Below are 15,372 nucleotides of genomic sequence, written 5' to 3'. Positions count from 1 at the left end.
CGCAAGCATTATAAAGCTGGCACAATCTCAAGGTTTAGTGGTTGTAGGCTTTCTGCGCCCTTGTGCCAATCTACTTTCCACCCACTTCGAGTGGTTGTTCATTTCGACGTTTCCAGCTTCCGTATAGATTTCTTTAGGCGATGGGTACTGTAGCTTGCTGCTGTCCGCTAGGAATCGTCGTACTTGGTGAGTATGCCTATCCTCGCCTACTCCCAAAAGTTGATGTGGTGGATCCTGGCTGCCAGCTGGAGTCTCATCGCTGCTGAGTGAATCTACAAGTCCATCCGGCGCAGGACACATATCGGGGTCGAAAACCATTAGCTGGAGATTTCTTCCTGTGTGTAGCCGTATAGTCTTTGTCACAGCCTCACGTATTGACGGACCCGCACATACTGCATAGGCGGTAAGCACCGTAAGCACAAAACTTTGTTATTCAGCCCACGATAGGGGGTGAAGGTTGGAACTCGGAAACTCACCCGCTACGGCCACAGCTCCGCATTGGTGGTTGTTGAGATACCGTTCAACTTCTTCCTCGATTTTGATCGAGCCATAAAAGTAGCAAATCCTTTCGGCATATTCGTAGGAAATATTGTTCTGGGGTCCAGTCTGAGTACGCGGGCAGTAGATGCTGAATTGCAAAATCTGGAGAATGGTCAGATCGTGACTTTTCAGATGAGTTGCATCAGCAGAAAATCCACCTTGAACGCTCTCCAGTCGCGATTGAAAAGGCCTTGTATCCAGTCATTTACCCATTGTGGATTCTCTGGAAAAGCCCGATCAACAGGCGGCTCCTTGACCCGAAAGTACTTGTCCATGAAACATACCATCTTTGCCAACTTGGCGCTTCCAGAGAACCTCGAGCTTTCGCACCATCACTTCGCGCCTGTAGCTTGCCTCCACCAACATCTCAATGTATGAAAGCGCTCGAAAAAATCCAATGTCCTCCACGACGAAGAGGATTGTACCGAACTGGTAGAAATCGAGAGGGTGTCCGTAGGGACCGAGTACCATAACCGACTGCTTGGCCGGGGATTTCAGTGCTTGGTGATACAGCTTTTGCGTAAGCCCGGGTTGCGGCTCTGCTACCATACGAACTATTCTTTGAGTTGGTCCATTTTCCCAGAATGCAACATAGAACCGAGGGAGCTGAAAGAAAGCCCGAAAACCGGCTCGTGGCATCCAAAGCTGCACGTGCTGGCCAGGGCGGATCGCTCGGTTGAGGGGTAGCTCTATATCCAGCCAGAGAAAATGGCTCACCGAGTTCATGACTACCTCCTTTTGGGAAGATCCCCAAGGTTTGTGATTCCATGCGGTCATTATGCAGACAACAGCGCTGATGAAAAACCACAGGCAGATGGCGCCTACCAGGTACCACCGATACAGTGACCGCCGCTCCACGAGATGGTATATAAGCGCGCCAATCGCCGCTGCAGCAAGAAGGTAGTGACATTTCATCGCAAACTGCAAGTATCGCCGTTGGGCCGCCGCACAAGTAACTGGTATCACGAGGAAGAGAGCACAACCAGCTTATATTTAATGTGATGTTAATATGCGCAATAGGCACACACAGTCTCGGGATATCTTTGACTTACGGCTATTGGAACAATGTGCCGTGAGGTCGCCAGGTTCGTCGTCCTGGCGACAGTAACAAGCAGCGAACAGTGAATCAGAGAATGGAGCACACAGATGCGACCTACCCAGCGATGAAACCACGCGAGTATCTGGCGGTCCACGTGGAGAAGGTCCGCTGGAAGTCCAAAGCTGATACCGGCGCACAAAGGCACGATGTTGATGACTGCCAAAGAGCCAGCCCTACCCTGTGCTTCCGCCCAAGAATGGGCTCTAAGCCGGAGGCCAATAATATTTGCCGCGAGCATGACAGTTAGGATGAGCGCTTCCCGGTAGTTGGGGATGTCAAGCCAACGCAGGCATTTCGGCAGGTGGACGAAGGCAAGTCGCCTCCAAGAGCCTATCGTTTTCGATCGGAAGGGGCGACGGGAGATCACATGGCGTCTTGTCCACACCCAGAGCCACACATCTCGTGCAAGCCAATAGAGCAAGCAAATTGCTATGATTATAGCGGCTGAAGTGGCATATAAGTTGGGGAGAGATGTATCATCAATCCATCGATACCACTTTGACCCGGTTGGGGGCATTCTGTTCGTTTTGCCAAGCTAGAGGGAAAGACCACTTATTCTTATAGTAAAGCATGGTTATTGTATTACAGCTATTGCTACCCCGGTGAGGAACTTGGCTTTGTGGCCATGAGTAATAAGGTGGCTGCGGTTTCTTCGGCACATTTCTTGCGGGCTCAAACGGACTGTTACACGCTCGGTCTTCGACGCAATCCCTGTTGAACACCTAGTGATGGCGTCGCTAACCCTTCTAGGTACCTCTTCTTCCTTCATATTCACAGACTCGCGGGTGAAAATATTCCGAGTACCTCAGAGTTTGATGCAAAATCCGGTTAATCAGATCTGGTCAAGCAGTTCTCTAAGGTCGCTTTCCATCGGGCTGCTCTGGGTACTGCAGCCTCTCCTTTGCCCATTCAGACATCAGTTTGTTGTGCTTGAGCTCTAGGGAGCAATTTTCTCGCTGAAGACTCTTGACATGTTCAAGCAAAGACCGATTTTGCTCCTCCAAACTGGCATTTTCATTTCTGTAAGCCCGCAGCATGTTGTCGCGAAATTGCACCATGAGGATTTGTTCATGCTGCATTCTCGACATTTCAGCATATATGCTCGTAATGATGCCCTCAACTCTTTGAGTTGGATGTTGTCTGTCTAAGCCGATGTTAGTCAGGACTGTTATGGTACTTCCACCCCAGCGACTGACCTCGGTGAACGTTCGGTAATGGGAAGGGCCTCTGCAACGCCACTGGCCTTCTCTGTGGAGGCATTTGATCTTCTCTGATGGCGAAGACGTTGTATAACTTCCGGTAATTGAATGGTGGGCTTGAGAGTCTTTGCGGCCATGGCATCTATTTAACTAGATTCCGACGATGTAGCTTTGCTGACGTTTCTATAGACCCCGGTATCATTCGACATGACATCACCTACTTTGAATGTCAAGGCACTGGCTCCCGGGATCGCGACACTTGCTTCTAGGGCCCTTGTCAGGGACAGAAATGACGCATATACGATTATTGGAGGATGAACGCTATGGTCGACCCACGTAGTGTATCTCGGTTCCCCCTGAACGCGAGGAAGTTACCGTACCTTTCTTTTGCTTCTTGGTCGTACGTCTTGAATCTGGAGTCAATCATAGTTGTTCTTAATTTTGATTGCTTATCTCCAGACGGTATCTACCTCTATGTATACATGAGACCCTCACAGCACTGTAATTGGTTCTAACGTGAAGTCCGGTTGCGCGGGCGACCCGGTTGCGCGAGCGACCCCACCAAACCTTGAAAAGCCTTCAATTTTTAACCACTATTAAAACCACAGAAAAAAACATAAATTTGGCTATTGAACACGTGTAGGGTATTTAGAATATGTATGACCTTTTATGCCACAGCCAGGACATGTCACCTGCCGCCGAACTAAGGGCATAGAAGGTAAAGCAGGCTCAGTAACCGGTTTTGCAGGCACCTCTGGTGAAGATATATCTTTGCTTCTATCTTCATCCTCAACAACCACATCATCCTCGCCACCCTCTAGACCCCCAAATATGCCTTTCTGAGTAGTAAACTTGTGTTTGGTCTCTCGCTTTTTGGTCTGTTGCTCGTTGGTAGCCTCCAATAGGGTACAGCGATTCTAGAGAAACATGTGGTGGTAGACCACTTTTATAGTCCTCTCATATTAATCTCCCTTTTTGTTGGTGAAGAAAGAATTGAAGCAGAAGATTCTAGACCTTTTTGATCCGAGATTGCGATTTTGTAAACTTTGAGAGGGTCCAAAGAGTATTTGGATCGCTATCGCTACCCTGAAGCGATGCCCCATTTTTCAATCGTCCTTTGAACCAAATCAAACCATGGTTTAATAATTCAAGGGTCTTCTGAAAGAGCTCTCTGATAATCGTATTTAAGAGAGAGGCGAGTAGAGAGATTTGGGCGTCGTCTGATGAATTCAGCAGGCCAATGATTACCCACAGTAGTGGGTGTAGTTTTTCGGGCGTAAAGTAGAAGATTGGCCATATCTCGCAACATAGGCAAGTTAAGAGCTACCCCTCTGGAATCCATATCCAGTAGCCATTTTTCAATCGACCCCTCTCCTCAATTCCGGTAAGAATAAAGCGGTTGTGTCGCTTTTCAGTAGCAGATTCGCGCCCATTGGTCTGGACCTTCAAAAGTTGAGACAGGTATCTCAAAAGATCGTGCAGCAGCTGCAGCTGAGGGATATTTGCCATTTTTTATAGCTTGTGTAGCTAATAAAAGGCGACCCTCCTGCTCTATCAAATTTCTTTTCTTATCGGAGCGTTGGGGGGGGGGGGGGGGGGGGCAGCATTGTTGTTGTGGTTAAAGACGATGCATTATTATTGAAGTGGGTTTTTGGTGGGGTCGCTCGCGCAACCGGACTTCACGTTAAAGGCTTGTATCAGGGCTTGAGCCATCAGGGATCTGTAGCTCTGAGGCCTGTGGCTAAGCGGGCCGTGGAATTGTAGGGGACGCCAGCTGGCAATCTGATGGCCTGCAAGGCCTTAAGACCGCGGCCTTGGAATCTACTTGTCTCTGGCTCCGTATCTACTGCTATTGGGTCGGTGTCATCGAGCCCTAAGTACTTCCGCTATATCAACGTAAGATTATAGTTCTATTACAGTACTCGTTCATTACCATTAACAACTGACCAACCAACAACACACCTGTTGCGACAAAACGCAAGAGTTCAGGACGAGCTGATAGGGATAGAAACCGTTGACTGTGGATCCCAATCCGGGTACACGGGGTAAAATACCAGGCTTTGGGGTTTTTGATGACGCCGACGGTCTTTCACGGCTACCTTGGTGTCGCGAGGGCTAGCAGCCTCAATGTAAGGAATTCCGTGACTTGCCTTCCAACAGTGGTCCTTCGACGTTGGATCCTTGATGTTCCACTCGATGCCAAATTCCATTCCCGCAAATTCAAGCCCAATTAGATGTGTTGTGTGTAAATACCGATGTGTGGTCGTGCTAAAAAGATCGAAAATTTTGACATCTAGGTACTCTCCAGGTACTTTGCTTGGTTCGGCATCTGTATAACTGATCTGCCTGATCAGATTATTTTCGAGAAGCTCTTGTCCAGCAATCAGTGCTTCTGCGCGCTCCTGCATAGAGAATAAAGAGGAGGCATGAGAACAGTGCCTGAGGCATTGGACTTCCTTAGCACTCTTCTCAAAATTGGCGGGTATCGCAAAAATCCACACCTCCAGCTGGGTTTGACTTGGGCGCTTCCCTTTGTAGTACTCGTCTGCATTGAAGATTCGGTCGCTCAATCGAATGGTGTCCGGGCCGATGATCAGTATCTGGCATTTGTCCTGGAACCAAGACTCAAACTGTCGCATCGTGGGGTCAAAGTCTCGTAGTGGCTGTAGGAACGTCTCTACTGTATGCTGGGCTGGCGTAATCCGAAGTGAAGCTAAGAGAGCGCCAACATCCGAAGCCGTCAGCTGTTCCATTATGCTGCATGCTATCTCGTAGTAGCCTTCGTGACGAAATAATAACGAAATTCCTTTCTGGCACTGAGACATCTCGACAGATTATGCGAACGCAGTGAGCTGTTGATTTTGGAAAGAAGTTCAGTATATTGTCGTTTGGCTCAAGCTATGAAGCTCTTACCGAAGATGAGATAATAAGTTAATTTGAAGGATTGAACGGTGTAGGAAGTGTGTCTGTCTATTAACACAGTGGGGACCAAGGTATCTTATAAGAGCTTTCAGAAAGTTTTAATGCGTGTGGTAAGCACTGCAGTTCGCTCCTAGGAGAGTCACTCTCGCTCCCAGAGTACTTAGCTTGTTGGGCACATTTTTAATCAATAGGTGTCTATATTTATGGGCGCTAAAGTTGCTCGGTGCCTGGGAGTAGAAAGCTGGTTCCCGGGATCCAAGTATGTGTTCCCGGGGGGTTCTGGGCTCCTAGGAACACCCGTCCCGTTCCTAGGGACATTCATTCGGCTCCTAGAAGGAGGCTCGGTGGTATCAACTTATATGCGACCATTATAGATCGTAAGGCATGATTATTGAGCCCCAGTTCATGATATCACAAGTAATCCAGTAGCACGTAATCCTGCGTATAAGTTCAACCCAGTCCCAGTACACTTGCACGTTGCGAGAACGGCGGCCAGTCATGCAGGTTTCGCCTAAGTTCCATACAGCCCTGGCTACCGTGCTGCTAATTGCCAGCCTTGTCCGTTTGGAATTGTCTCGTCGAGCAGCCCGGGGAATTTCACATCTGGCCCTTGACCTTGCGGTATCTGTACCGAAAGATGTTCTACTGGTAGTTTATGTGGGACTGAGCTGGGCCGAAATAAGTGAGGCTGTGCGAGAGGGAATACTTGGGATATCCAGCGTCTTTCCGTTCTTACTCGTGGTACGTGCGTCTGAAATATTATTGCTCGATCCTAATTTAACCACCAAAAATCAGTCTCTCCGAATGAGCATCCTGCTGCGAAGCCTCACCGGTACGCCATCTCGATTGGTGATCTGTTTTTCACTATTTTTCCTTTCCTCAATCTTGATCAAGATTACAGCCACGCTGGTTGGTATTTACGTCTACCTCCCACTGCAACATGCCGTACTCTTTCTTCACTTTGTGGATTATCTGAGCTTGGCCTATCTCTTGTGGTCACTGGATGAGTATACAACGGCCGGTTCCCGGACTGGGTTACAACTACGTTGTGCTTTGCATTGGGCAATGGGGTTGGCAGGTGTGCTTCTTCTGATTGCGGTCTTTGGAGTTGTCCTGTACTGCTGGCTATTATTTCTAGAGGTAAATTTGGTCGCGTACAAAGAAATACCACTCTTGGCTGACTTTGACAGCTGCAATTATGCATTCTGACCATCTGGATGATCTTGTCATATTACTCTGTTCGAAGTGCTGGAAGTTCAGTCGATGAACAATCAACTTGTTCAGCAACGGTGGTAGTCCGCGAAGTTTAGGCACACAGATTCAAGGGATTTATAAGGAGGACTAGCAAATGCTTGATATCATCGAACACTTGCTTGAAGCCTTGCGGCGGTGCAAAGCTTTGAAGTAAATTTGACCTGTTCGACAGCAACGACTAACATCGGGGAAATCCATCTTCTGGCAAAATGGCCAAATCGCCGACAGACCGCTCGTTCCAAACTTTGAGCACACCGATAAGCCTTCCCCGAACTTCATCCAACGCATCATCGATAGCATGCAAGCGGGCTACTTGCTCATCTTGGCAGTGCTTCAAACGGTTCCCCTCGTTGCACAGCTGAATATTCCCAGTCCGCAGCTTCTCATTTTCTTCTTCGAGCTGCTGGATGTCTGTATGTTTGGAAACACAAGACTCCCACAGACATCGAATGTACCCCACCAGATGTGCAGCACGAAGTGCAAGTTCAGTATCTTCTTCTTCAATTTGCTTCAAGACCTCAAGTATGGGTCGGAAGGGCTCTACAGTCAAAGTCTGCCTCTCTATGTCGTGGTTTTGTGTCTGGCTGGTCAGCGTGGTCCGGTCTATTCATATTCTATTCTTACCGGCGGCGGGGTTGGAACACCAGGAAGTGGGGGCTCCTCGGTTGGACTTGGCTGTGTGTAGAGCGGTGCCTCTACCTGTGTACCTGTGACTTCTGATGTTTTGCTGGGGCTCTCCATGACTGATCGTGTTGGCAAATACGTTCATTCCGCTGTTGGGAAAGTCTCTCTTTATACTATAGGTCTTCTCACTCGGCTGCCCATGGTGGAGCATGGCTAGACCAAGGTCACCGTGGCAGTAGTACTGGGTAACAGACCCTTAGTTACTTGCATTCGACCGACTTCCAACATTCACTCCCTATAGCTACCATACAAATTTGCTGGTATAGACCTACATTTGAATACCTAACCGCTGATATTAAACCGCTTCGTGTGCAGTGACGTTATTTGGTGCCGTCAGGGATATCGCCTTCATATGGTGTTAGTGGGCATCAGCGTCGGCGTCTTCCCACCAGTAACTCCTCCATATACCTATAGCGACGGCATTTTTCTTATTCCTTCATTATGAGAAATATGCAGCATTTGATCTCTATTGCTTCTTCACACTGCTACATCTCGATATCGCTCGTTTGGGATAGCATACAGAGACGTCCATTGGTTGAGCTAGATCTGTAGGCTTACTTTTGACTGGTTATGTCATCCCCACAGAGCAATTTGAATCTTTCTAATTTATTCAAGGTGATGGCTGTATATTGAAGCAAATATTGTATATCGTGAAATGGTACCATTCACATCTACAATAAACAATATAGTTCTCTAGTAATTGAAGGCTCGTTCCCTTGGAACATTGTTTCTCCGCCAGGTACTGTATGATAGAGCAGCGCTAGCTCCTTTTGTGTCCCTTTCCTTTCTTTGCCGGTGGGTTCTGTCGGTGCGGCATGGGCCGCAGACGTCGCATCCATTCCTGTCGAATTTCCTCCGTGGCAATGGCTTTCTCGTGTTCCAGCATGTGCTTAGAAATATTATCATGTGCACCAAACGCGGTAAGAGACGTCCACCACGCCTCCGGCGTCATGCATCTCTGCTGAAGCCGCAGTCTAAGCGTAGGCTGGTCTCGCTGCAATGTTGATTGAGCTGGGCTGTTGGCACCCTTAGACTTTCGCGATGGCCGCGTGTTAGGGCGGCGAACAAGTAAGGGCATAGTGTCAAGTTCGTCTCCCGCGGGGTGCGTTGGCTGACGAGAGATGAGAGGCATTATTTTGGGCAATGCGAGAGGTGATGCTTTTGGCTGGGGCTCCCGATGCTATTTATCGCCGCCATGACCTTACGTTCACCATAAAGTGTTCCTTGTCACATTCACTCGCCACATTCAACGCATATCCATAACCTGTCGCTCCTCACATAATAGTCGCAAGAAGTTGATGATTGTAGTCGGCAGCACGGCCCATACTATGGCGGCGCAAGGACTTTGATTGTATTGTACGCTCTTCCGAGTTCACTCGCCGTCCCATAGTGTCATAGTCATGTGAAAAATTGGATCTTGTGATTTAGTGCGAAACCAATTTTACAGGATGGATCGAAATTAGTTTCACCACTTTGCACTCATAAAATCTATCTCGAACCCTAGTGCGAAACACACTAATCCATTTCCGACTTAGCTCCGTCTCAAGTATTGAATCGTATTGAAAGGCGTTATCACGTGCTATGGTGTTCATGTCGGAACACGTAATCAGGGCGGTGAAGTTGGACCAATAGATATCCAGTCGAGTATATGCATCTGTCAGTCCATTATTCTATCTCTGAGCGCGCGGTTATTCTATGTGCTTACTAAGATCATGTGATCTAATTTAGCTTATATCATCTATATTACCAATCATTTCGATTGGCAAGACGCCAGAACTAGTCAATCACCAGGAATTAGATTTCATTTGAATATAATACATTCAATTGGCATGACACAGAGGAGACAAGGGATCCTTATTTAACAATCACTGATACATTCAATGAGCCGAGATAGAACAGCGAGGGCGAGGTACGCAAAAGACGAGAAACCCAAAACTTTCGATCGGAATGGCTAATTGCATGGAGGAATCCGCGGCGAGAAATTCAGTGCCATATGTAGAATTAAAATGCCTTCTTTTGATCACATACGGAGAGCGTAAAAAAGTCCGGCGGATTTCCACAAATAACGTCGGTGCAAGCGCGAGAGTTGGGGTATATTTTCGGAGCATCCGGCGCCGTGCGAGATATCTACCGTTATGGTTTTGTGAGCGCTAGCCACATTGCTGTAAGGTAGGTTGCGCCCTTGTTGTTGTAGATATGACGAGACGAAGGTGATCAAAGGTTTCGAGGTGATAGCTGTCGCTCTTTTCGCAGTCTCTCCAATCGTGTTCGGATGGCATTCCGGCTTCGGGAGTCGCGCTGCCCTTGGATAAAATTTTGCCCGGATCGAGCAAAATCGTACGCTGTCCGGTCAAGGCCACTCTCCCTTAAAATAGGGATGAGTTGAAAACGTATGATGTCTTGGTCGGTTTCTTCGTTGATTCTTAAGTGGTAAGCACTAGATTGCACTCCAGAGAGTATTTCAACGCATTTTCCTCGCTGTGTTTCAGAGAAGCCAGTGATCTGAAAGCATTTTTGTTCGGCAATGTAGAGTAACGACGCTGCGTTGCGAGTACGCAATGTATCCGTTATTTCATCAATTAATGATTGGCCGATTTCACCGTAATCTTGTTTTATCATTGATACTTGTCTTCCCACCATGTCGTATTATTGTACCGTGCACTATGGCAAGTCGAAATTGATGCGAGGATGGTAGAATAGTACCTATGGGGAACAGGTGGTGGTTTATGTGTCCGAGAAGACGGAAATAAATGGCAGAATATTTTTGCTCCTATAGGCATCTGTCTTGGCCTTTTAGGGGTTACTAGGAAGGCGCCTAGGCGGCCAAGGCAAAATTGGCAGAAAGAATACTTAATCAAATGATGCAGGAAACGTAGTGCATAAGCCTTGTGAGGTACTTTACAGTATTGAAGTGACACGAAGGAAGTTCTGTAAGCTAGCTAAATGACCAGGTAGTTTCACCATGGTCCCAGTGGCAGGGTTTGAGATACTGTGCCTGTTGAATATGGAAGCCAATTTCGAATCCAAGTGTATTTTTTACAATTGTATTGGAATACTGCCAAGAAACGGGGTCAGGGATAGAGTAACTATAATAGGCATAGCGTGTTTTGAAAGAGGGTTCGAGAAAGAATCTCCGTGTGCAAGTGGTGAAACTGATTTCGATCCATCCTGTAGCTTTTTACCCTCTACGCTATCTAACTGACAGTCAAGGGCCTAGAAGTTACTCTGAACCCAGGTGCGGATACCTGATGGTTGGAGAAACAATCTGACGGTGCAAAAACACAACGACCAAGAGACATAATAAACGCTTAGTTGGATAGGTTTGACGAAAATCGGACTTGAACGGTTGATAAATAGCCCGTTTAAACTAAAGGGTGGGTGCTCGTTGGGTCCAATCCGTCTATAAAAGCCCAGGCCAATTCCCAAAGATTCGGATATCCATGGTCTGTTCGATTCCCCTCTTATATGCTCTCGATCACGCTAACGTGAGATAGGAAGAACGACTTCTTGGAACATTTTTGGACTAGACCGCCTCGACTTTCAGTCATATTCCGAAGACAAAAGTGGCTGCGTATCGATCATCGGGAGCAGCATCAGCGTGGTTTGGGTGGAAAGGCTGCCCGGTCCAACAAGCGGCAGAAGTTGGATTAGGACTCATGGTCGAAAACATCAAATCTCCAGATTATGATCACAAAACTGACGATTATTGCTAATACAATTGTCGTAGAAATTCATAGCCAGTTGACAATTTCCAAGGGTCGGTCAACTGTGGTCATCGGTAACCGGTTGGCCCCACTGGGGTTTTGATGCTTGAGCGACAATCAGATCGTCTTCAGCCGATAAGTCGTCGAGGTATATGATCTCTACTGCCTAACCTGAGCATATATCAAGGGTTTAAGCCTTGTTTGACAGAACAGGTCAAATACAATCATGGTCCTCACAAGCAATGAAAGGCGCGCTTTCTTCAGACAACAGTGTCGTGAGGCATTGGCAGCCCATATATGTATGCTATAGTCTTCCTCTGCCTCATGAGCAAAACTAATCGTCAGATGATCGACTTGGTCTTGTCGTCGCTCCCAGCGATGTCCGCCTACAGCCATCAGTCGGAGACAAGTACGCTTGGTCCGTGACGGAATCTAAGAAAAGCCTGTTGCAGACGAACTTGAGCAGTGGAAGCGTGGGCCTGTATAGGTCCATTTGCGAGGAATTGGGCCGGTCGCTTGAGGCAGTTACTCCGCAGACGCTACAGGTTGCCCGATTGGAACGGGACCATCTGCCAAAGGAAGAGGTGAGCATTGAGATCTTGGCAGTTGTCTGAAGCCAACGCGGTGCTAAATTTGAATATAGTCTGGGCCAGCCCGTAGTGACGAGGAGGGAAACGGCTCTTTCACAGCAAAGATCCGCGAGTTGGAATGCGCCAATCATGAAATAAAGAACGAGCTTGGCCGCACCAGCATCCATCTCCAGGAGTCCCTCGGCGAGAATCGCACATTACACGCAAAAATTCGTCAACTCCAGGACGAGTTGGATAGTATTTCATCTCGAGAAACTCAACTAGAAGACGAGTTGGTTCGTATCAGTGGAGGGATCACCAAAGCTATGCAGGTGTTGCAGGAGTACGAAGCGCATGAGGGGGGCATGCTGCATGGAGGCAGGCAACGTGAATATTGTGATAGCACAGATAGCATGGCGCTAGGAATACCGGCTCCGATACGCGACGAGGTGTTTTGACTGACATAGCGATCACGTGGTGGTGCTACCTTGCGAGCGCTAGCGCTCCAGCCAATAGGGGCTCCTGTGTGGGTCTGAAATTGAACCCCCGTTTTAGGAAATATCACTTTGCGCCTATCGCAACGCGGCTATGCTCGTGCAAAAACGCGTTGTTACGTGTAGAAACACAGGTATTGACCTTATAATACATTATCTGGAGATAGCAAGCGCGAAGGGCTATCCTGGGCTATAGAAGGCCATGTTCACTAGGTTCGTGGTTGAAACCTCAAATCATACCAGTCATTATATATATCCTGTGCTCACCCTTCACAAAGCAGTTGCACCTGTTGTACGCCAACCGAATTTGTACGCGGAACACTATTTAATCCTCCATACAAATACTATTGCACTACCAGCAGGATCCAGCTCCATCAGCCAAGGGCGTAGTTGCGTACTCTTGTACTCAGCTCGAAGCAATCACCACCGGCATTTCGCTGGGCACATACCGCGCTTAACCTAAAGTGGCTAGAAAGAGCACGTGACAGACTAAACCACCAGTAGGAATTACGCGTGACCATGTATACTTGTAATGTTCCTATAGATGAAGACCGATGCTGAATCATTACGCTTGATCGCGTTTAGTTCCTGTTACTGGCGCCACCTACATGTGCACTATAAGAGCCCCTACCCCAGACAAGTCCGCTCCATTGACGCAGGCTATCAGCGAAGCGGGGACGGACAAATAATTTCGGATACCCAATGGCTTATTTGGAAGCTGCGTCCCACACAAATATCATAGAATATCAATCCTAGCATCGCAAGGTACATGTCTCCTATGGATTTGGTCTCTGTAGAACCGAGCAGCAATCCTAGAAACCTAGACAGCGTTCCTAGGACCGCTAGTCGATTGCGTCAGCAGGTAGGGGGAAACTGATGCTTGGCCGGTGACCACGAGTGTTATTTAAGCTTCTCCCCTTCCACGTATGTCGCGCTTGCCAGGCTCTTAATTCAAAAATGCTTAACAACTTAGTTACATCACTTTCATTCCTATCTATTGCCGTCACCTTGGAACCGATAAAAATCATCTGAGCAGCACGTTGTTTCCCTTTCCACTGAACTCCGTCGCCCAAAATCATGGTATGAAATGAAGAGGAGCCTTCCGAATCCTGACAATGTCGTGCAGAGTTCCATTCTCGACTTCCCAACAGAGATTCTATAGATCATGCGCTTCACTGGGCCGCTAGAAACACCAATCGCGCCTTTGCAAAGACCTTGCTTTCTTACCAGGCCGACGTGAATGCGCTGCACGATGGTTTCTCTCCTCTCATGACGGCCGCGAAATATGGCTCGGAGCTAATTACCAATCTCTTGGTGCGTAAGAAAAATTTGCACGTGAATAGGAGAAACGCAGATGGCGAGAGTGCTCTGTGGTATAGTGTGGCGAAAGAGTCATCTGCGGTTGTGAACCAGCTCCTTCAACACCCTCGTGTCAAGATCGATCTTCCAAATCGCGAGGGCCAAACAGTGCTCTGGCTTGCCGTCTTTAGAGGTAACAGAGACTTGGTGAGCCTGCTACTCTCAAGAGGCGCCAATCCCAATACCATGGACCGATACGGAATGTCGCCATGGATCCAGTCATGCGTCAGGCGCGGTGAATCCATCAAATATCTGCTCCTAGATCACATGAAAGCTGTTTCTCCTGAGATATTTTCGGTGGATGGTGTATTTGCTGAAAATGGAAAATCGATATGCGAGGGCAGCTCTTCCTACGGACAAAGCCAAGTTCAGCTACGAGCAAAGGGGGTAAGATTTGCCCATGTCTGACTATTTTCAACCACTTTGTCTCAGTGTTTAGTAACAATCACTTCGTTATTGTACAGTACGTCCCGAAACCGGTGCAACAAGAATAATCTCAGACACTCTTTCTGGCCCCACTCCCAAGAGACACTAGAACACATTAGGAATAGCCCCGGAACATCAATATTCCTGTATCAGTCTCGATACTATTATTTGACTTACATTAAATACGGTGCCTTGTCTCATCATTGCATTGGCGGCCCAAGGGAACTAGAATTTTCTATGGAAATGCAAACATGTCAAAAACTAGATCTAGGGATTGCCTCGAGGACCTAGCAACCTGACACTTCCCTCTGCCACTCCTATGTCCAAGTGACGGGTTGGGGGTATTACTCGGCGCCAGACCTTGCAAGTAGTGGCTTACATTACTTGCGTACTGTACCTGCAGACTACTCATGAACCTGCTCATCATTATACTCAGCCTGTCAGCCATAGCTCTCTCTACTTGACGCTCTGTTCTGACATGGCGGAAGCTAATACAATCATGTTAATAGACCTGCTGTTTCATTGAGGGCCAGGCTAGAAGGTAAGGCATAACACCTAGCAACCTAATATCTGCCATTTCTTGTTCTGCAAGGATATTCTTTCACCAGTCGCCTTCCAGAATCTTATATGCATCATCAATTGCGTTAGCTTCCTCTGCTTCATCGTCCGTGTCCCAATAAGCATCGTCTTCGAACTGCCAATTCTCCTCCTCGCTAGAAGAATTCCAATCCTCATTGGATAATGGGTCCAATTGGCTCGAATGGTCCAGATCCGACCCAGATAGTGCGTCTCTGTCGACTGAGCCAGGGAGCATTCTGGGCAAAGCACTTTCAAGTGTTGACATATCAAACGTCGCTTTAATCCGACTTCTGCGCAAGAAGAGATCGTTATGCTCCTTGAAAGCCGGTAGTATCTCGTCCTCGTACCAATGATCGTTTTCAATAAGGACGTCCCAGTCCCAGTGTGCCACAACCTCATCGGGCGTAACCTCCCAAAGACAAAGATATTCACCTTTGTAATAAGAATAAGCCCTCCCATATGGGTCTTGCACTTCATAATATTTCAATTCTGATTCCATTTCGACCATTGGTAGACCATAGGCGATACGAACGTTTGGATTTA

At 47.7% G+C, this 15,372-nt stretch overlaps 8 protein-coding genes across 8 annotated transcripts; 2 read left to right on the top strand and 6 right to left on the bottom strand.

Annotated features, from left to right (window-relative positions):
* Positions 1 to 27: 27 nt before the first annotated feature.
* On the bottom strand, positions 28 to 2,156 carry N7525_007330 (uncharacterized protein; the record flags this gene model as incomplete). Its single annotated transcript, XM_061214000.1, has 5 exons — positions 28 to 392; positions 477 to 642; positions 699 to 806; positions 838 to 1,526; positions 1,589 to 2,156. The coding sequence occupies 5 exons, from the start codon at positions 2,154 to 2,156 to the stop codon at positions 28 to 30; spliced, it is 1,896 nt and encodes a 631-aa protein (XP_061068431.1).
* A 337-nt stretch (positions 2,157 to 2,493) lies between these two features.
* Positions 2,494 to 2,899, bottom strand: N7525_007329 (uncharacterized protein; the record flags this gene model as incomplete). The annotated part of the gene is made up of 2 exons (XM_061213999.1): positions 2,494 to 2,783; positions 2,836 to 2,899. The coding sequence occupies 2 exons, from the start codon at positions 2,897 to 2,899 to the stop codon at positions 2,494 to 2,496; spliced, it is 354 nt and encodes a 117-aa protein (XP_061068430.1).
* A 1,924-nt stretch (positions 2,900 to 4,823) lies between these two features.
* On the bottom strand, positions 4,824 to 5,591 carry N7525_007328 (uncharacterized protein; the record flags this gene model as incomplete). The annotated part of the gene is made up of 1 exon (XM_061213998.1): positions 4,824 to 5,591. One exon carries the CDS (start codon positions 5,589 to 5,591, stop codon positions 4,824 to 4,826), a length of 768 nt encoding a protein of 255 aa, XP_061068429.1.
* Positions 5,592 to 7,192: 1,601 nt separating this feature from the next.
* Positions 7,193 to 7,755, bottom strand: N7525_007327 (uncharacterized protein; the record flags this gene model as incomplete). Its single annotated transcript, XM_061213997.1, has 2 exons — positions 7,193 to 7,594; positions 7,639 to 7,755. 2 exons carry the CDS (start codon positions 7,753 to 7,755, stop codon positions 7,193 to 7,195), a joined length of 519 nt encoding a protein of 172 aa, XP_061068428.1.
* Positions 7,756 to 8,458: 703 nt separating this feature from the next.
* On the bottom strand, positions 8,459 to 8,830 carry N7525_007326 (uncharacterized protein; the record flags this gene model as incomplete). The annotated part of the gene is made up of 1 exon (XM_061213996.1): positions 8,459 to 8,830. The coding sequence occupies one exon, from the start codon at positions 8,828 to 8,830 to the stop codon at positions 8,459 to 8,461; it is 372 nt and encodes a 123-aa protein (XP_061068427.1).
* A 2,552-nt stretch (positions 8,831 to 11,382) lies between these two features.
* Positions 11,383 to 12,429, top strand: N7525_007325 (uncharacterized protein; the record flags this gene model as incomplete). Its single annotated transcript, XM_061213995.1, has 4 exons — positions 11,383 to 11,483; positions 11,616 to 11,701; positions 11,748 to 11,986; positions 12,046 to 12,429. 4 exons carry the CDS (start codon positions 11,383 to 11,385, stop codon positions 12,427 to 12,429), a joined length of 810 nt encoding a protein of 269 aa, XP_061068426.1.
* Positions 12,430 to 13,734: 1,305 nt separating this feature from the next.
* N7525_007324 (ankyrin repeat domain-containing protein) lies at positions 13,735 to 14,318 on the top strand (the record flags this gene model as incomplete). The annotated part of the gene is made up of 2 exons (XM_061213994.1): positions 13,735 to 14,211; positions 14,289 to 14,318. 2 exons carry the CDS (start codon positions 13,735 to 13,737, stop codon positions 14,316 to 14,318), a joined length of 507 nt encoding a protein of 168 aa, XP_061068425.1.
* Positions 14,319 to 14,851: 533 nt separating this feature from the next.
* N7525_007323 (uncharacterized protein) lies at positions 14,852 to 15,337 on the bottom strand (the record flags this gene model as incomplete). Its single annotated transcript, XM_061213993.1, has 1 exon — positions 14,852 to 15,337. The coding sequence occupies one exon, from the start codon at positions 15,335 to 15,337 to the stop codon at positions 14,852 to 14,854; it is 486 nt and encodes a 161-aa protein (XP_061068424.1).
* Between the last annotated feature and the right edge of the window lie 35 nt (positions 15,338 to 15,372).

The sequence above is a fragment of the Penicillium rubens genome, assembly GCF_028828025.1.
Source record: "Penicillium rubens strain IBT 27055 chromosome Unknown utg000003l_segment0_segment0, whole genome shotgun sequence".
Classification (NCBI taxonomy): domain Eukaryota; kingdom Fungi; phylum Ascomycota; class Eurotiomycetes; order Eurotiales; family Aspergillaceae; genus Penicillium; species Penicillium rubens.
The sequence above is the reverse complement of the archived record's forward strand: the minus strand, read 5'-3'. Positions and strand labels throughout refer to the sequence as shown.